The sequence below is a fragment of the Mastomys coucha genome, unplaced genomic scaffold, assembly GCF_008632895.1.
Source record: "Mastomys coucha isolate ucsf_1 unplaced genomic scaffold, UCSF_Mcou_1 pScaffold15, whole genome shotgun sequence".
Classification (NCBI taxonomy): domain Eukaryota; kingdom Metazoa; phylum Chordata; class Mammalia; order Rodentia; family Muridae; genus Mastomys; species Mastomys coucha.
Window position 1 is genome coordinate 167,512,432 of NW_022196897.1, and position 20,113 is coordinate 167,532,544.

Here is a 20,113-nt window from a genome sequence, read left to right on the forward strand (position 1 = left end):
TGGTTTGTTTGTTGTTTGTTTGAGACAGGGTCCTGACTATCCTGGAACTTGTCAGACCTCAAACCCTGCCGAACAGCTGAGGTGCCTATTAAACATATCAAAGGGGACTACAGGTTCTCCCAGAATTCTTTGGTCTCTACCTGTTACAGGGCTCTATTGGCTGGCATTCTCTATCCCCCACCCTGAACTCCCCAACCTAGGGGCTAGGCTGCCCTTCCCCCAGCCATTTTGGTTATCTGGCTCTTTTGTCTGCCCTTTACCCTCATGGCTTCTTGGGCTGGCTCTCCCTTCTCCCCTCTCCTCACATGGCTCAGGGTCAAGTCCTTTCTGAATGCTCCCAGAAGTCCCTGCCTCTGGCTATACTCCCCCTTTTATTTACAATAAACCTTCTCTTCCACCATACCTAGGACCAGTCAAGTCCTTTCCTTTTTCTTTCTTTTTCTTTTTTTTTTTTTACTTTTTTCAATCAGAACTCATTATGTAGACCAGGACAGCCTTGAACTCACAGAGATCCCCCTGCCTCTGCCTCCCATGTGCTATGATTAAAGGCATGCATCATCATGACTGGCCCATACCCAAGGCTGTTCTACCTGGAGGTTAGGGGTGACATAAACAAGAAGAACAGATCCTAAAGTGAGATCCTTAGATGAGATCTAAGCTTACACAGGGTGCTGAATGTAAAGCCCAGAGAATCCATGTCTCCTGGTAAATGATCTATGTTCTGGAGACCGTTGTGGGGAAAGTGGCTCTTATCCTGATGGGCTGGGTACACTTCTATTCTGGGTACACTCATGAGACGCTGTGACTCCAAAGAAACTACCCTCTATCCAAGTAGACAGAGAGATCACTAGGAAAGAATGGATTATATACAAGAACATGTTTTATACTTGGGGGAAACAAACTCATGCCCAGTAGAATCAAGACTCTAAGGCATCCATTCACCTAACCATCTGCACATCCATCATCTATCCATTCACCCACCATCCCTTCATCTACCCATTCCTTCATCTACCTAAACACATTCTGTTTCCATCCATTTCTCCATCCTTCATTCACCACTCACCCATCCATCCTTCACTGGGCTCCACTCCAAGTGTGGGTATAGCTGAAGGAAGAGAAAGTATGGATAATTCCACCACATTCTAACATCTTCTCTGGAGCCATTGTGTTTGGGATGACAAAGGTTTGTCCAGGAAGGACTAAAAAGGATAGGCAACTTCTATAAGAGAAGCAATGTTAAAGAAGCAGCACATTGGCTGAGCCTGTGACATTCACTCAACCTCTGTGTACAAGCAACCAGATCAGCACTGGAAAAGCTAAGGCATTCATTCTCTGACGGAGACTGGCTGTTGGGCCAGGTAGTGGTGGTACACGCCTTTAATCTGAGCACCAGACACAGGTAGGTCTCAGAGTTCAAGGTCTGCTAGTTAGTTTTCTGTCGATTTGACGCAAGCCAGAGTCTATTGAGATGAAAGAATTTCAACTGAGGAAATGTCCCCACCAGACTGACCTGTGAGAAAGCCTGTGTTACATTTCTTAATTGATGATTGATGTGGGAGGGCCTAGCTCATTGTAGGTGGTCACCATAGGCACCTGGGAGTAAGAAAACCTGGTAAGCATGGGGAGCAAGGGCTGACTGGAGAGCTCTGCAAGAGCTTTGCTTATTTTTACAAGAAATCATTTGTCTGCCTTGGAGCTACATCATCTCTAAGGAATTGGGAGTTGGTGTCAACCAGGACACTCTTCTCATTGGAATATGCCAAGAATCCTCCCAGGATTGGTTAAGAGTCTGCTCTGCATGCAGGCATTGAGCATGGGCTAGTGTTGCAGTGTTATAAACATAGCTAGTCCCAGGATCTCCCTGAACTTCTAGGGGCTTTGCCTGAGATGAGGACTGCACTCCCTGGCTAGTCCTTTCTGGACCATGAATATGAGCTGGGAATTTTCCACTCCCACAGGGAGTGCCAGATCCTGTTTGGCCTGTACAGTATATACAGCAGGTGCTTATAGGTGCTGGCCCCACATAGGCAGGTCAGATGCTGTAGCTAACACACTGTGCACAGCAGAAGCTGCAGCCAGTCTTAGAGGCCAAAGAAATACACATACCAGAGTGTGGAAGAAACCCAGTTGTGTGACTTTCAAATGACTCAGGAAAACAGTCAGTGACAGTCAGTGACCCAGGTGTTAGGGGTTATTCTGAAAGTCCCCTACCGCCTCATGTTAAAATGTTTGTTCCCGGCTTAGTGACACTGATTTAGGAGCCAGTGTCCTGAAGGTTCTCAGGAGGTCAGACCTGACTGGCACAAGCAAGTCACCAGGGGCAGGTCTTCGAAGGTTGGGCTCACTCCTGGTTCCCAGGTTCCCACCTGTGTTTTGTTTCCTCATCAGAGTCACATGAACAGACATTGTGACATGCTCTCAACATGAAAGGGAGCCGCTGCTGTGAGCTGAACTTGAAGCCATGAACCAAAATAAAACCCCTTTCCCTGAGGTTGTTCATGCCAACCAAGCATCTTGTCACAGTGATGAAGAAAGTGACTTATACTCCACTAAGTCTGGCCTCCTAATCAAACTATCTGCATCCTTCCTGAAACCTTCATTAATATAAGGGGATGGAGCAGCAGGCAGAAGAAGTATCCCCCCCAAAAAACAAACAAACAAAAACCCCTCTCTTTCAAACACAAATTAATTCCACTCAAGTAGAGGCAAAAAGACCTTAGGAGATCACACTGCCTAAGACACTTGTACCATCCCAAGAGACCTTGTGCCACCAGAGCCACTGTACATCCCATGGTTGCCAGATGTGAGGGTTTGTATGTTTGGCCAAGGGAGTGGCACTATTAGGAAGTGTGGCCTTGTTGGAATAGGTTGTCACTGTAGGTGTAGGCTTAAAACCCTCACCCTAGCTGCCTAGAAGTCAGTCTTCCACTAGCAGGCTTCAGATGAAGATGTTGAACTCTCAGCTCTGCCTGCACCATGCCTTGCCTGGATGCTGCCATATTCTTGACTTGATGATAATGGTCTGAAACTCCATTATCATCTGTCAAGGTTTCTTCCTGAAACCTGTAAGCCAGCTCCAATTAAATGCTGTCCTTATAAGAGTTGCCTTGGTCATGGTGTCCACAACAGTAAAACCCTAAGACACTAGAGAAACATCAGAGAAGGATGACCAGCCCAGAAGCCTTTGGGTAGGAGAACCAGCCCAGAAGCCTTTGTGTAGGAGAATCAGCTACAGATGGGTCCTGACTAAGCAAGTAAGACTTAGGGTGGAAAGGACAGAAGTTCACAACCCAATAAGAAGACAGTCTCAGGAATAGGAAGACAGTCTTGCTGACTTCTCTAAAGGGCATTGGAGCTCAGGGCTCAACAAATGCCAATACTCACTGAGCACAGCATTTGAAGTGAGGATTATAACCATGGTGGCATGCCAGGCAGTGGTGGCACACACCTTTAATCCCAGCACTTGGGAGGCAGAGGCAGGTGGATTTTTGAGTTGAGGCCAGCCTGGTCTACAGAGTGAGTTCAAGGACAGCCAGGGCTATACAGAGAAACCCTGTCTCAAAAAACCAAAAAAGAAAAAGAAAAAACAACCATGGTGGCAGCATCCCTGGCCAGGCCTTGTCCATCCCATGGCAGTTGTTGCACAGCCACAGAGGCCTTGAGTGTGGGTTATTGTGCTCTCTGTAGCCCCTTCCATGGACAGTCCAGACCTCTTCTGTTCTCAGCTTGAATCTAGGAGAATCTCTGTGGCTGCACACAGGGTCCCTGGCCTCTTTTTCTCCCAAAGAAGGTAAGCTCTGTTGGACAAGTAAATGGTCAGGCCCAGGGCTGTACACAGCTGATAAGAGGGGCGAGGCCTCATTTCCTTAGGCTGCCTGGACTTCCAACACATGGCAGAAATAGTCCCTCAGCATCCAGTCCAATGGCTCCCTGGATCCTGAGGTTCCAGTCCAGACTATTTGTTCAGAGATACTCTGACCCCAGAAGTAACCAGAGAAGGCCTGGCATGCTGGCAGGTGGGGCCCCACGTGGGTCCCACATCTTTATAAAATACAGAGCCAAGTGTACACATGTACACTTGCACGTGCATGTGTGAGCACATGTGTATTAGGTAGCAGCAGTCAGGGAGAAACCGAATGACAGACCTAGTCAGTACGACTGAAAGCCCATGGTGCTTTCTGTCTTGCTGTTCCTGGACTTGCTGTCCTGTGGGGGTGATTTTATAACTTCTTTGGGGAGGGAGATTCTTTCTGTCATCTGCCAAATTTCTTCAGAACCTGCCCCTCCCTCAGCCCAGACACACCCTGGTGGCTCTAGGCCTGGAATGTGGGGTCACTGAGACTCAGTGAGCTTGACCCAGGCTCTCAGCAACATTGGGACTGTCAGTCATGGCCTGTTCCCAGAGCAGGGAATGAGGAGGGGTATTCAAGAAAGGAGTTACCCAGCATGCCATTCTCCTGTCCCCAGGAGGAGAATATGCGCTGGAGACCCTTCCTGAGGAGTAGCTTAAGCTTCCAAGATAGGGTGTCAGCTCTGCCTCACATCCACCTAGGACTCTTGCAAGATGGGCTCTTAATGGTCAGGTTGAGTCTAAGGCCTCAGAATCCAGGTTGAAGAATATCTGTATCCCATGCCTCTGTAACTCCTGTGCCTAGCACCCCTTTTATTACCTACTTGATGTCTCAGACACACTTAACCCTTTATCAGCTTTCTCCCTCTGTTACCTAAAACTTGCACTTACTCTCCTGGCTGTCACAAATTGTTCTGGGCCCAATTTTCTGCTAGGAAGGCCTAGACCCCAGCTGCCTGATTCTCCAATCCTTCAACCAGAGTTTGCCTGGCAGGCGAGGTCCCTTCTCCTCTGTTGATCTGAGAACCCATTCATACCCTCCTCTCTCTCCCAGCCATATACATCACAGCCAACTCCTTTTTATTGTATGCCTATCCCCTGCTGACCATCCCTACAATGCTCCTGATATGGAGGACAAGCCAAGCACTACTGCCAAACATAGCACATGGAGGCCACAATGAACTCGCAGAATGACTGGTCCTTACCAGCACAACCTCCTGAAGAGGTCTAACATACTACCCCTCCCATATGTTGTCTGTCTTCTGCCTACCTAATACCTTGCACCACAAGGGCATCTACAGAGCTGCTGTGATCCTAGGAAATCAACAGCTTCAATAATCCTATGGAGACCTCTGGTGTCTGACTCTCTCGCACCTTGGAAACTCCTGCCCCTCCCCACTTCCTCTGTCAGAGTTCCCCAGAACTGTGGGGTCCCGCATCTGTGTCACAAGGCATGTCCAGATTCTAAATTTCAATTCAACCTTGTGCCGAACGATGGAGAGGCCAACCTGGGGCATTCATATGGGTAAGAATGACCTGGGAATTGCAGGTCCTCACCTTGCATGTCCTTTCTACCCTCAGCTTCCTAGAGAGCTGATATAGCTCAGAAGAGAATCTCTGAGTCTCTGAGTGTTGGTAGGGGCAGGAAAGGTAAGGGATGGAATGTTTCCAACTCTTCCAAGCCCCCCCTCCTCTCTGGAGGGGAGAGGGCAGAGAAGGAGAGAGAGAGGGAAAGAAAGCTTATTCCAGTGTTGGAATCAAACCCAGGATCTTGCACTTGCTAGGCAAGCACTGGTCCACTAAGCTGCACCCCTAGCTCACTGTTGAATTCCTAGTGTTATTGGACACATAGCTATTGAGAAGGCACTCAGGACTCTCTACAACATCAGATCTGCCAGGGCAAGCCCTGGATAGGTATTTCCTCTGCTTTCATTTCACCAGAAGTGCCAGACTCTGACAGAACATCCATTGACATTGAAAATCTCCCTTAAGGAGGCACCAGATGGCTGTCCACCCCAACCCCATAAAATGGACGACAGCAGAGGCCTGTTTGACTGTTCAAGACAGAGACTGTTGATGGAGCCATAGCCACAGACTGCTCTTGACCCATAGAGTGAAGCTCTAACAGAATCCAGCCTTTGAGCATCAAGCCTCTCACTCAAGTGGTTATCCACCTTCACCCCCTCTTGCCTCCACCCACCATCTCAGAGCCCTGTGCACCCTCTCAACTTCTGGAACAGAAATATCCCTTCTTTAGGCAGGGCTTAGGGTCTTCACCCCTGCATGCTCCTACCCTGGGCGCAGGCAGATAGTGATGGCATTTCCCCTCCCCCACGATGTACTTTCCCTGAGGAGTCACACAGTGATCTGTGTGCTTGCTTGTTCCTTTCAACTGTTAGAGGCACTGACCAAAGTCACACACAATATGAAAATGCAGGGTCTAGAATGGATCCAAAGAATCAGAGCCAGCTGTCTCCATCCCAGCAGGCCTCTAGTTCCTGGAGGAGCCCTGCACATAAAATTGCAAACAGGGGTAGGGTGGGGGAACCAGCACCTGGGGACAGAGGCCAGCCTCTTTATGAATGACTGGATCCTATTGGTCTTCATCCCACCTCAGGAGAAGAAGAAAGGGGAGATGAAAATGCCCTTTTTGGCTTTTTGGTCCACTAAGAAACCCAAGGCTGGATGCTGGATAAGCTGCATGTCTGTTGCAGGACCTCAGGCTGAACAGTTGCCAGCCTCTTGGTTGCCTCAGGAATGGCAAACCTTGAAAGAGATGAGAGTACTGACACATCCTTTCACTTCTGAGCCAACACGCCCAGAAGCTCTATGGCCACATGTGAGTCTCCCATTGTATGGAGATGGGCAATTTACAGCTGGTAGCCCTGCAGAATCTCATTGCAGACCCTTCATGGGCCCTGAATCTCCTGTCTTGTCATCACAGTAAAGCGAGGGCTGGGAATGGTCTCAGCACAGAGCTGGCTCAGAGCCGGCAAAGTTCCTGCTGTTCTTCAAGGGAGAGTTGTTTGGGTCCTTTGTCCAGTAACTTGGTAACAAGAAAACTCTCACGGTTGTCAAAAAAGGGAGGGCCTGGGGACCCCCATGCTATTCCCAGCTTCCTCTGCTCCCCACTCGAAAGCAGAGACCAGAGCTGTGGGTGGTACTGGGTTTGTTCTGCCCAGAGGCTGAGGAGGGTGGCCCGCCCCCAAACTGCCAGCCAGTGCAAGACAAAAGACCCTTGACAGTTCCCTGGGGCGGTTCAGCTGTGGCCCTGCTGGACAAAGCAAGGGTACAGGGCTCAGTACAGCTCCACAAAGTCCTTGGAGCTTGTCTTGGCTGAGACTGGGCTTTTGAGAAGCCCTGTCCAGGGAAGCCCCACAACCCAAGCACCAAAATGACCCCTCTCCTCTTCTTACTTGCAGCCAGAAGTCAAACAGAAGCAACAGGCCCTGACCTTACCCTCCTTCACCCCAAGACCACATCTCTGAACTAGAGGTGGCAGAGGCACCTGCTTCTCTCAGCCACATGTGGAGAACATTGTCAGGCCAAATCCAGGGCAAAGAAACCAAAGTCTCCCCCCTCCCACAAAGCAACTTTGTTTCTTCACTCCCACATTGGGCAGGCTCTAAATCCGAGTCAGAGCACCTATCCCTGTCCTTTACCTGGTCATCCTGCAGAACTTTTTTCCATCTTCCCCTTGAGGGACCCCTTCACAGAAAGACAGCGCTCAACACTGCTCCAAGGCTGGAGGCAGCCCTCAAGTCTGATTTGCCCCATAGAAAGCTGCAGACCAGTAAAGACTTGAACCACGGACCTCCCTGTAATTCCAAAGTATGTCTGGCAATCTCTGAAGGTACAAGACACCCCCTGTGTTCCTGGGAGGACAAAACACCAAATGCCTTAAAGCATCTTTAAAACAACTTCTTCTTCAGGGACCTCCGCTTCAGCCAGGGGAGGAGGCACCCAGTCTATTTGGGCCCAGGCCCACACCCAGTCCAGAAACAACAAAGCTCCATTTCCTTTTTAAGACCAGATACTCAGGACTCATTAGCATTTAGTAGAGGAGCTTCCTCAGCGACCTTTGTTGTAGCCCCTTCCTCCCTCAATCCCAGAACCCATATTCTAGGCTCCAAGCTCAAGGAGAGCTGCAAAGCTGTTCAGTGTCATCCAAGTTTTCTAACAAGGCTTTTCCACTAGTGGACTTGGGCTTAACCCTAAGCATCTGGGCCTGAGAGCCCCTTCCCTCTACAGGCCCAGGGAGATTGGGAGACTCCAAGGTAGTCTGTGCCTGCGCACAAGCAGGGCGCGTCAAGTGATCACACTCTCCAGCACATCCGACTCTAATGTCCACACTCAGACACTGAACTTTGCTGTCTTTACTGAACCTTGTGTCGCGGTTGTAAGACATAACCGCTTGATTCTCCTAGCTACAGGCGCCTTTTGGGCTTGTGGGCATCAAGAGCAACATCGTCCGCCTGATTAGGCACTCTGGACCTGAGCTCAGCTCCCCAGGCAGCCCGCCCCAAGGCTTTTGTTCCTTGTGGTCGGTCGAGGGCGGGGGTGGGCCAAGCGCCCCCCTGCACCTGTCCCCGCCAGCAGGGACGCTACTCCCCAAGCAAACACAGCAGGGCACAGCCAGGATCCTGCACCGTGACAGCTCCCCTCGCACGCCTGGCAGCCGGAAAAATCGGCCGCAGCAGCCATAGCCAAGTCCAAGCCTTCATCCCAGGAGCCACCCGAGGCTGGTGCGGGTCCGGAGAGCCATGCAGGACACCCGGACTCACCAGCTGCAGAGCGCAGAGCGCAAGAAGAGTGCAGCGGCCGGAGCAAGAGCCCATGGTATTCACTTCACCCGCGGGAGCCTTGGCTGCCAGAGTGGGCTGGAGTTCTCTGCGTGCGAAACCTTCTGTCCAGCCTCCTTACCCCCAGACCCTCCCCCATTCCTCCGCCCGCATTGCCCTAAAAACACCGCCTCCTTCCAGCTTGCAGATCCCGCCCCAACAGGATCTGGCCTCGGGTAAGCCTAGCAGACCCCAGCCCAGTCCGCCCCTCCTTTTAGATCCTGCCCCCGCCCACCCGCTCTTTAGACCCCGCCCACCCACAGCTTTCCTGCTCTGGGTAACAGCTGCGCTGCGTCTGTCTCCACGCTTAGATACCCCTAGTCCTAGCAGCCCTTAGGGGCTTCAAGCGGTCCAGAGAGGAGGCGTGGGACCCCTTCTTAAAGCGGCGATGACAGGGCTTTCTGGCAGCATATAGCAGCGCAGGACTGAACAGTGGCCACAGGACAGACTTGATCTGTCAACGAGTCTGTCCCAGAATGCTCATAAAAGAATAATTAGCAACTGTGTCTTCCCCAGATAGTTCTCAGCCTGGCTCCTGTCCCTAATCCGAAACTTCTGGTGGGACATGCATCTCTGCACTGTTGACATCAAGCTTCTTCCTTGTTCAGAGGTACCTCATGAACAAGGTGTTTTCAGTGTGAAAGCCTAAGACTCCTTATCTTCTAGAAGCCCCAACCTGGTCCAGAGCTCTATGTCCATATTGAGATCGAAGACTCATGAACAGGAGGCTCACCAGTACTTCACCTGTCCAGAAGGTGTGGTTCCAGGTCTGCTCAGGAACATCACTAGTCACTCTAATAGGATGTCCTGTTCACAATAATACACAGAAAACCCTGCTTCACAGAGGCCTGAAAATGGGATTGAGATAGGTTGTAGAGGAGCCTCATACCCAGGCAGGAATGGATATTGTGGTCAGAGGGAAGTATTGGGCTGTAGTGCAGGTCCTAGTGAATAACGATAAAAAGTCTGTCCCTGGGGCAGGAATCTTGTGCTAGCAGCAGAAGGAGGTCCCAATCTGTCACCAGAAGGGAAGTTCACTGTGGGAAGAGGAGGAGGAGCTTCTGGGAGAAACCGAGTCAAGTCTTGACTTGAGCAGCTCAGGGACAGAGAACCAAAGTCAGCGTCACCCAGCTTCATGGGGACGCTCAGAGTATCTATGGATAGCCTTCCTCTGTGTGACAACTGTTGTGCACTGAGAACTCCTTCACCACTGGCTTCTCATGGAGAAGCGATCTGTGACTTCCTGTGGTTACTTAACTCCTGAATCACTTGTACTATTTTATGAATTACCAAATTTCCCTTATCTCAGCCTGGTGGACAGTCACAAACAGCACTGGCGGGGTCCAAACATACCAGTCCATTTAACAGAAAGCAAGTCAAGGTCTTCAGTCTTGGGGAGGAAGCCAGCCAAGATCCTTAATCCATGCTTGTGGAAGTATATGACTCAGGCTCAGTAAATAAAGCCCAGAGAGGAGAAGTGTGGGGTGGGGGGTGGAGGGTGGAGAGTTGTGTGTGTGTGAGGGGTCTGATAAATGAGAAGGGTGGAGCTCCCGATCACTGCCTGCCCACACAGAGCAGCCTTGATGGGAACTGAGGCCCAGGAAGGGGCTTCTAACCACCCACCAAGGATAGAGACTAAACAGATGTTCCCTGAATGGGGCAGGGGTAGAACCACACGTGGTGTTTAGAAGTCCTAACCATCAGAGCAAGCTGTGTGAAGATGGCAGAACTTCTTGGGCAGGTGTTCACGGAAAGTCACTCCGTAAAAAGACCAGTGGTGTATATTATGTGGAAGAGAGTGCTTGACACCTGGGGCTGAATAATTTCCTCAGGTGGGGTCCTCCTGGGTAGATTAGGTTGAATACCAGTGGAACCTTAACTTCAACAGAGAAATGGCACTCTTCTCTAGTTATGACAGCTGTATATGTCTTCAATGTGGACAAATGACCACTCAGTTCTTTCCAGTGTGGGTTTGATGCCATCTCAAGGGAATCACCATGGATATAGCCAGATGGCACAAGTCACTACACAACACTGTGCACACCTCTGAGCACATTCTCACCATGGCTACATTTGTGAGCCACAGCCTCCACAACATGGTTTGCATACAGGCATGTGTACCTTTTGCAGCCTACTGTCTGTCTCCAGCTGCCATGAGTACTCTTGGTCCAACCCTCTATACCTTCAAACAGGTGGGTGCCCAGGCTGTGTTCTTCCCAGTTCTCTTGGTAGACAGCAGATATTTTGTTTCTGGTGCCTGCAAGTTCTTGAGTCTTGACTACAGCCTGTCTGAGGTTCTTTAGAGTTCACTCTCTGAGACAAGAGGGGTGTTCCTATTCATAGGAGAGCAGACATGAGCTGTGGATTCTTTCTGACACACACTGTGAATTAGGGGTGGCTAGGACCCCAGGGCTTCCCTGAAATGTTTAGTCTACCTATGGAAATTTGCCTTTCTGTATCCAGAACAGGGCCATGTCATATCAACTTTCTAGGTCACCCCAACTTCCTAACTGGAGCTAAGCTGGTGTGGGTACATGCAAGAGCAGGTAGAGCATAGACACCAGATATCCACACATCTCATCCACCTCACAGTGGGACTTTATGCCCAATGGAGGCACATGCTCAATCTCATCCTCCTCCAGATCCCCTTCCACTTCCTGTGCCAAGCTCCATCTTAACAGACCAGCATCTATTGTTGCGATCTGTACTGGCTGGTTTTGTGTGCCAACTTGACCCAGGCTGGAGTTATCACAGAGAAGGGAGCTTCAGTTGGGGAAGTGCCTCCATGAGATCCAGCTGTGGGGGCATTTTCTCAATTAGTGATCAAGGGGAAGTCTTGGATTCTATAAGAGAGCAGGCTGAGCAAGCCAGGGGAAGCAAGCCAGTAAGGAACATCTCTCCATGGCCTCTGCTTCAGTTCCTGTTTCCTGACCTTGAGTTCCAGTCCTGACTTCCTCTGGTGATCAACAGCAATGTGGAAGTAAGCTGAATAAACCCTTTCCTCTCCAACTTGCTTCTTGGTCATGTTGTTTGTGCAGGAATAGAAACCCTGACTAAGACACAATCATTGTGACTACCTTTCTTATGAATAAAAAAGAATGTTCTTCAAGGAACAGTGCCACCTATTCTAAAACTGATAATGTATTTGCAGTTGTACTACAGATAGTTATATCAAATTAGATGTAATTATGACCTGGTTAACTATATAATGTGTTTATAATTGTTCATGGAATAGTTGTATCACATTAGGTGCACTTATAAACTGGTTATTGTTTCACTTGGGAATTAAGCATGGTATAAGGAGATACAATTGTGTGTCAAGTTAACAAGAGGTAGACTTTTGATAGCTATTCTTGGTTGTACACTTGACTACATCTGGAATTAACTAAAAGCCAAGCAACACCCATTAAAGATTTTTTTCTTTTTCTTTCTTTCTTTTTTTTTTTTTGTTTTTTGTTTTTTTGTTTTGTTTTGTTTTTCGAAACAGGATTTTTCTGTATAGCCCTGGCTGTCCTGGAACTCACTCTGTAGACCAGGCTGGCCTCAAACTCAGAAATCTGCCTGCCTCTGCCTCCCAAGTGCTGGGATTAAAGGTGTGTGCCACTACCGCCTGGCTGGGAAAACCCCTTTTTAACCTCGATCTTTTGATGTGAGAAGGTCCACATTTAATGTGGGTCACACTTTCTTGCCGGCAGCCTATGTAAAGGACCCAGAAGAAGGTCTCCCCGACTCCTCTCTCTGCTTGAATGTCCTATTCTCATTGATTACTGTGCCCAGAGATCTGGTTGCAGTTCAGACGTTAGCATTGTCATTATTACTAAAGCATCGCCTGTCTCGATGCTTGTAAAAAGCGTTCTCCATCACCTCTGATTGGTTAAGAAAAACTTGACTGACCTATAGCTGGGGAGGAGAGTTGAAGCAGGACTTTTGATCCCAGTGAGGTGGAGAAAGAAGAGAGAGAGGAGAGTCATGATGAGAGGATCACCATGAGGACATGGATGGAACTGGAACAGCTAGGGCGAGACTAAGTTGGCGGGTATCGAGGCATGTGGCTAGGTAGCAGGTAGCATAGTGGAATGGATGAATATCTGTCCAGCTATAGTGTTTGAAGCTTTTAATTAATAAAATAGGTCTCCATGTCATTATTTGGGTACAAGGGAGGAGGTAGAAAAAGCCTGTACTTTTACACAAGCCCGTTTCCTTACTGGCATTTAGAGTCTACTTCTTTGGGATTCCAGCTTACAGTGAAGACCAGCTGAGGCATCCAGCCTCCTGTACTGAACAACTATGAGATTCTTGAACTTTCCATCAATATTCAGCCATTGTTGGAGTAGCCTACCAATCCTGTAAGCCACTCCATTTATATCTTTGTCAATTCTGATCCTCTAGATGGTAGTTCTCAATCTGCAGGTAGAGACATTCTGCACATCAGATATTCACATTACAATTCATAACAGTAGCAAAATTATAGTTATAAAGTAGCAACAAAATAATTTTATGGTTAGGGCTCACTATGACTTGGAGAACTTTATTTTTTAAGATTTATTTATTTATTATATGTAAGTACACTGTAGCTGTCTTCAGACATTCCAGAAGAAGGCATCAGATCTCATTATGGATGGTTGTGAGCCACTATGGGGTTGCTGGGATTTGAACTCATGAAGAGCAGTCGGCGCTCTTAATTGCTGAGCCATCTCTCCAGCCTGGAGAACTGTATTAAAGGTTTGTAGCATTAGAAAGATTGAGAACCACCACCCTAGAGTCTAGAGAATCCTGACTAATACAGATGGAATAAGGTGGGATGGCCTTGCTGGGAGACCAGCTTCTTATCTGCCTTTCTTGATCCTCGGAGTTGGTAGCTTGATTATCATTTCAGACTTGGGAGCTGTTTGAGGGAGATCACACAGCTGAGAGGAGGAGAAAGAGGAGAAATTGGTTATAACTAAGCCTGATAGGCTGAATCTTGCAGTTCACATTTGCGCTTACAGAATCTCACACATTGCTGAGTGGTGAGCAACAGGCCTGGGCCTCCCTGGGTCCCAGGGCAGAAAGAGAATTTCAAGCAAAAGTATTGAGACCACCACCAGTTCAGTGTAGAATGGAGCCCACACTGCCAATGACTGTGATTCCATGAACGAATATGGGCACTAGACTGGAACCAGGTAAGTGAAGTGAGGCAAGTCACTTCTGATAGTTCACTAGGTGTCAGAGAGAGTGATCAGCTACAGAGGAAGTATTAAGCCTGGTACATTTCCTTCGAATTGAAAGGCTCTCTCCTGGAGTGAAAGAGAGAAGCGCATGTGACTTTTCAGGCCCGGGAAGCTAAGAGTATTCACAGGCTCACAAGGCACTCCCCAAGGTTATATAAGCAATACCAATGGCTAGCTTGAGGAGACTCTTCCATGGATCTATCTTCAGGCTGTGCAGTGAACTCTCTGGAGGCAGCACTCAGAAGTCATCATGCTGAAATGGACTTTTTAGTGACGTAGCTGCATTTGAATCACCCTCGGCCTGTAAGCAATCCCTTATTTATGCTTCTGTAAGCAATCCCAATAAGCACATTTGTTTATTAAGCTATACTTGGATGGAATAGTTTCTTTGGCCTATAGTCGATGCTTTATCGGAGGTTAAGAGATGCTTGCCCTTGTATCCTTAGGAAAATTCAATCTCTGGTCTCTAGGAGAGCAGAACTCCCTGTAGCAAAAGAACCCATGCCTGGAGTCTAACAGTATGTGGGAGGGGACTCTTCCCTGTGGCTATGTACCTAGGTTTCTGAGACCCTCTCCATAGGAGCCCAAGGCCATGGATCAGACTAGAATGTCTTGGGACCTCATCTTTAGCATCAGGATCTCATGGATCAAAGAGTCAAGTAAAGCGGAGGCAGGAGGGGCTGATATTTTTCTCACAAGCTTTCAAGCATTAGTTTTATTAAACAAACTGGAAAAACTCAAAGAGTTCAAAAGCCAGCTGCAAGCCCCATTGGTTCCCTCTGCCCTCTCCTGAGGCTAGCAGCTGCTCTCTTTCAATATATCCTATGTACATTCCCTGTGCCTCTCCCCCAACTTTCTTCTTCTCTCTATTACTTTGTCTCTCATGACAGAGTCCATAACATGATCTTAAATGTCAACAAGAAACCACTGTTTGAGACAAAAGGTCTGAGCCAAAGTAGTTTATAGCAAACAGAAACTCATTCTTCACAGCTCAGAAAACTGGAAGTCCAAGATTTAGCTTCACCAGATTTGGTGTCTGGTGTGGCCACTAGGCTTTCAAGCTGGCCTTTTGTTGAAACCTTGTCTGGGAGGCAGGTAGCAAGACAAGAGAGCCTTTCAACCAGGAGCCCTTCTATAGGAATGCTATCCCATTTTTCAGGTCAAAGCCTTCTAATTCATCCATCTCCCTATGACCACGCCTGAAAAGCTCTTGCCCTGAAGTTTCAGGCCTGCCTGGCATGAATTCTGGAGGTGACTCCATCAAAATCATAGCAAGGAGTACCCAGGGAGATGTAGAAATGATCCCTTCCACAAACTCAGCTTCACAATCACAGCATGGGCGTTTCTCACTGTGGGCCATACTTTAATTTTGCTGGACACTCTTCCCAGGTCCTCTGTTTTATCTCTCTGTACAGGGTATCCCACTCTGGAAGTCCCCACCCCAGCAGCAACAATAGTAGTGGTTCCCACAGCTTCTGCCCTCCTGCCAGCTCCTTTAATTTCATAAGAACCCTTGTGGGTTATTGTATCTTCTTCCACTTGTAGGTAAGAAATAGGAAGCTTCTCCCTGAGTGGCTTGCCTGGAACCTGTAAACGACAGAGGCAGGATTTGATAACAGGTCTCTTCAACTCCAGAGTTGGGCATAGATTGTACTTTTATGAAAAAGAGAACATTCCAAGGCCCTGGAAGGCAGGACTAGGACAGAGAGTAGCCAGGAGGTACCATGACCAGCCTAGAACATGTCCAAAAGAGAGGTACACAGCCCACACTTTGCCTTGGGGACAGTTACCACTTGTCTGGGTCTATCAGCTTGCAAGCCTTCAACTGGTCAGCATCACTGTGGGGATCAGCCTTGGTCAGATGGCCTTGTGTGATCCTCTTATAGCCTAATCTCTCCCCACTGGTCTTGTTGCTTGTAGGGTAGGTTTGAGTCCATTACTGGCTATCCCAGGCCCCCCTGGCCCCCCTGACTCCTTTCTCAGCTTTCCCATGGGCACCAACTCCTCTGCCCACTGACTCTCCAGAGCCCCCCAGGGTCTCATCACAGATTTCACAACACTCCTATCTTTCCCTGTGCAAACCAGCCCTAGGCTCCTGGGTTTGTATTGGGAGTCTACGGCTGGATATAACAAGTCTGAAGTCATGACTCCTACATTTACGTCAACTAGTCTTCCTGGTCCTCCTGACCTCTGGCAATCTTTCCTCTCCCTTCAGCAGGGATCTGACATCCTGTTTCTCTCTCAGCTCCTGGACAAGGAAAGGTGCAGCCACCACACTCAGCTATTTTTATTCCCAGGCTCTCTGGGACAGGAGGATTCTAATGCCCTCTCTTGGTTCGCTCTGACATTGAGACTCCTGTACACATGCAGGCCAGTCCATATATGTGTATGCAGTGTTACTGTTATCTGGATCTACAAACCTCCAGCTGCTAGCATCTATCACATATCCTCCTATGGCTGGCTCTTAAAGGTGACAGCCTAGTCTAAGAAACCTATAGAGAATAAAAAAGACTAACAAAGTCCCATTGTTTTCCTCAGGAAGGCTGTTAGCTTCACTGGAGCTGAGGATACAGAGTTAAAAACACCCTTACAATGCCGGGAAAGTGTGCCTGATATCCAAGGAGCACAGAGGCAGCTAGCTCTATACTGCAGGTTGTGGACTGTCTGCTCTCCAATGTGCGGCTTTCACTGGATTTAATAATTCTCTCTGTTGTGTCCACCACTTAATATTGGGTTTCTGTCTCTAGCAATGAGAATCAAGAAAGACCCCCATCTAAGACAGGAATGGGAGGAGCTAAGGAGCAGGGAATATTTGGGTCCTGGCCATCACAGTCCAGAGATCTGAACCACGAAGCCTGCAATCTGAGGAGCTGGCCAGTCCTGGCACTTTCTTATTGGCTGTGACCAAATGTGAGCCAACAAGGCTGTGAGATCCTTGGAGGGTTAGGATGGAATGATGGCCAAGACTCCCCTCCAAAGACAGTTGCACTTTTGAAGTCTGCGTGGCTTCTTGACCTTGCGGCGTCACCTGCTCTCTGACATCCCTCTAGTTCCCTCTGTCCCAACTCCAGGCCTTCCTGAACACTGTAAGACTGCAGCAGAGAGCTGACAGACTGGACTCTACCAGGCCCTTCTCAAAATCAAGGCCCCTCCCATCACCCAAGGGCCAAAGGCCACACTGCAGCAGTCTTCCTTATCTGGGTGGACCTGAGCCAGCTCACATTCTTCTCTCCTGATTCAGGAAGGATCTGAAGGTAGTAGGCAGAAGAAACAAAACAGAAAAGCAAAGTCTTCAATGGGGGTGTACAATGGCTACCTAGCCTCAGCTTCATTTTTTTAAAAAAAATAAAATCCTTGCTGGGAGGTAGCACAGCTCTGCTTAGCACACAGCAAACAGAAAGGGAGATGTGACAAGAAGTGAAACTGCACTAGGCACTGGAAACAATCTGGGTTTCTAGGGGATGTAGGACCCTAGAAATTCCTAGGAGAAAGGCAAGTCTGACGCAGTAGGTGTGTTGTCAGCTGGAGATCAACCTCAACTGACTCAACCCTGCTCACCAGTGGAGGAGTGGATGCTGGTGCTGTTGGCTAAGGTCTGATGTGTGTTCTCCTCAGATCAGAGGCCTGGTCTCTGGAGAAAGGTGCTATATGGCATGGGTACCCAGAAGGCTCATAGAAGATGGAGTATGGGCACTGAGTTTCTAACTTGTTACAAGGGCTGTCCATGACTCACAAAGGCCTTATGTTTTCTTTACTGTCTATTTGAGGGTGTTAGCTATACAGTACACTTGCAATTGGGTATAGTAAATAGCAGGTTCAGCAGTGAGGGTTCAGGATCACCTGCCATTTTGTTTTTGTAAACTCTGAATTCTATAGTAGCCTCATACCATTGGGCTTAGCTCTGCCCTCTGACTGGAAGGCCAGCTCAGGCCAAACAGGCTGCTTACTATGGCCTCTTCTTACCAGGAACTTCTTTATCACCATTTATTCCAACTGTTACACAAGGTGAGAACCTTCCTTCCAGGTCTGGAATCCAGGTCACTTGCACTCAGCCAGTCCTCCTTGCATCAGCTCTTTGCATCCCAACCCTGGGTAGCCTGCCAGAACTATCTAGCCCTTCCATGGCATCCTCCACAGACTTTCAGGAGACTGGAAGATGGGGTTGTTTTGGATGAACCCCCAAGTGGGCTGACCTGCCCCCTGGAGGTCAGTGAGGGAAGCACGCTTACTGAACACTGGTGAGAAACATCCCAGGTCAGGGAGCTGAGCACTCTGTGGTGAGCTTAAACGAAAAGGCTTTCACATAAATGAGCTGGTTGATCCAAGCACTGGTGTTTCCTGGAGCAGTGTGTTAGTCGGGGTTACTACTGCTGTGGTCACCAGAGTGATCAAAAACAACTTGGGGAGGAAAGAGTTTCTTTGGCCTATGCTTCCGCATCAGAAAAAGAACTCAAACAGGGTAGGAGCCTGGAGGCAAGAGCTGATGCAGAAGCCATGGAGGAGTGCTGCTGACTAGCCTGCTCCTAGTAGTTTGCTCAGCCTGCTTCTTATAGAACCTAGGACCACACCACCCACAAAGAGCTCAGCCCTTCCACATCAGTTACTATTTAAAACACTACATGTCCACTTGATTTACAGTCTGATCTTCTAGAACAGTGGTTCTCAATCGAGAACTTCTTTGGGGGTTGCATATCAGATATTTACATTAAGATTCTTTTTTTAAAAAATTATTTTTATTATTATTAACTTTTTTTCTTTTTGGCTTTTCGAGACAGGGTTTCTCTGTTTAGCCCTGGTTGTCCTGGAACTCACTCTGTAGACCAGGCTGGGCTTGAACTCAGAAATCTGCCTGCCTCTGCCTCCCAAGTGCTGGGATTAAAGGCGTGTGCCACCACTGCCCGGCTATTTATTTACTATTAAATAAATACACTGTACACAGTAGCTATCTTCAGACACACCAGAAGAGGGTATCCAATCTCATTACGGGTTCCCTGCTAAATTAGACTAAGGTGTGAAAGTCTATCTCAAATAACAAAATCAGGCTGTGGATAAGTGATATAAGGCTACATTATTTTTCTCTATTCACACAAAGCTCTAAACCTGTGACAGAAACTCCAACAGTGAATGGAGAAAGGGGTCCATTGTCCCTTGAGGTGACACAGGTCCCAAGTGTATGGATTTTAATTTAACAAAATGCCTCACGGTATGTTCCAGTGCAGGCGCGTTTGATTTGACCTCAATAAAACATTGACTTTTGGCCAATTTGAAAGTCAAACGAGCCGGCGGCGATGGCTCACGTCTTTAGATCCACTCGGGAGGCAGAAGCAGGCGGATCTTAAGTTCAAAGCCAACCTGGTCACAGAGTGAGCTCCAGGACAGCCAGGGCTACACAGAGAAACCTGGTCTCTTTAAAAAAAAAGCCCAAACAAACAAAAACGTCAAAAGGCCGATAAGGAAGGAATTAGTAGCACAGAGAGACCCAAGGTGAACACAAAACTAAAACCCGCCGGCTACTAAATCCATTGATTTGCCCAGAACTGCTGGCCCAAATTGGAGTTCGAGTTGACAGAAGCCACGGGAAGTTTCCTCTAGCTCCAGTCCGGGCTTGGTCGTGGATTCCTTAGAATCCGGGCTGGAGGGAACGCAGCCCGGATTCATCTGTGCTGCCTTGCCGCACCGCCCACGCTGAAACAACCCTGCAAACCTGTCGCTCAGCCGAAGGCCTAGACAGACCGGGAAAGAACCCGCGCCAAGGGCTCCCGCACAGAGGCGGAAGTACCGCCTCGGAGGCCTCCCATGAGTCCTTGCAAAGCGCGACGTAGCCGGAAGCTGCTGGCGGCTGGTGGTGGGGGGGATCTGAGCGCCTAGTCCAGCTTGGCACCCCGGCTGAGCCTGACCCCCTGGGGGCAGCAGGTGAGTGCGCGGCCAGGACACCGGGCATCCGCAGACCCTCAGTTCCTTGCCCTTCCGGCTCTCGGATTACTTGGTTCCTGGCCCTATAATCCTCGGTTCTGCGGCCCTAGGCCCCTGGTCCCCCAATACAGTGACTGTCCGACGCCCCCGGTCTTCAGCCCTGACTTACTCTCCCGTACCCCCCGCGTCCCCTACCACCCATTCCCCAGCTTCCTGGCTCCGGGTTCTCCAGTCCTTCGACCGTTGACATTCTTGTTCCTCGGACCCCAAACTCCAGGATCCCAGTGTGCGGCCGTCCA

General features: G+C 48.9%; 2 protein-coding genes and 1 long non-coding RNA gene across 12 annotated transcripts in view; 2 read left to right on the plus strand and 1 right to left on the minus strand.

The window, feature by feature from the left end:
• The window catches only part of Nkain4 (sodium/potassium transporting ATPase interacting 4), a 21,141-nt gene extending 12,159 nt beyond the window's left edge, over positions 1-8,982 (minus strand). For all 4 annotated transcript variants that reach the window (XM_031373034.1, XM_031373032.1, XM_031373035.1 and 1 more), the window contains exon 1: positions 8,635-8,982. In XM_031373034.1, the coding sequence (XP_031228894.1) occupies positions 8,635-8,688 (54 nt within the window). In that variant the 5' untranslated portion in view covers positions 8,689-8,982. The remainder of the gene's footprint in view (positions 1-8,634) is intronic.
• LOC116091550 lies at positions 8,420-19,334 on the plus strand. The gene is made up of 3 exons (XR_004119063.1): positions 8,420-8,689; positions 13,680-13,862; positions 18,994-19,334. It is a non-coding gene; the product is annotated as an uncharacterized LOC116091550 (long non-coding RNA).
• Positions 19,335-19,708: 374 nt separating this feature from the next.
• The window catches only part of Arfgap1 (ADP ribosylation factor GTPase activating protein 1), a 14,915-nt gene continuing 14,510 nt past the window's right edge, over positions 19,709-20,113 (plus strand). For 4 of the 7 annotated variants that reach the window (XM_031373021.1, XM_031373025.1, XM_031373027.1 and 1 more), the window contains exon 1: positions 19,711-19,814. The gene's annotated coding sequence lies outside the window, so the exon portion shown is untranslated. Of the gene's footprint in view, positions 19,815-20,023 lie in introns of all 7 variants that reach the window. The other 3 variants (XM_031373020.1, XM_031373022.1, XM_031373026.1) reach the window with 3 other exon arrangements.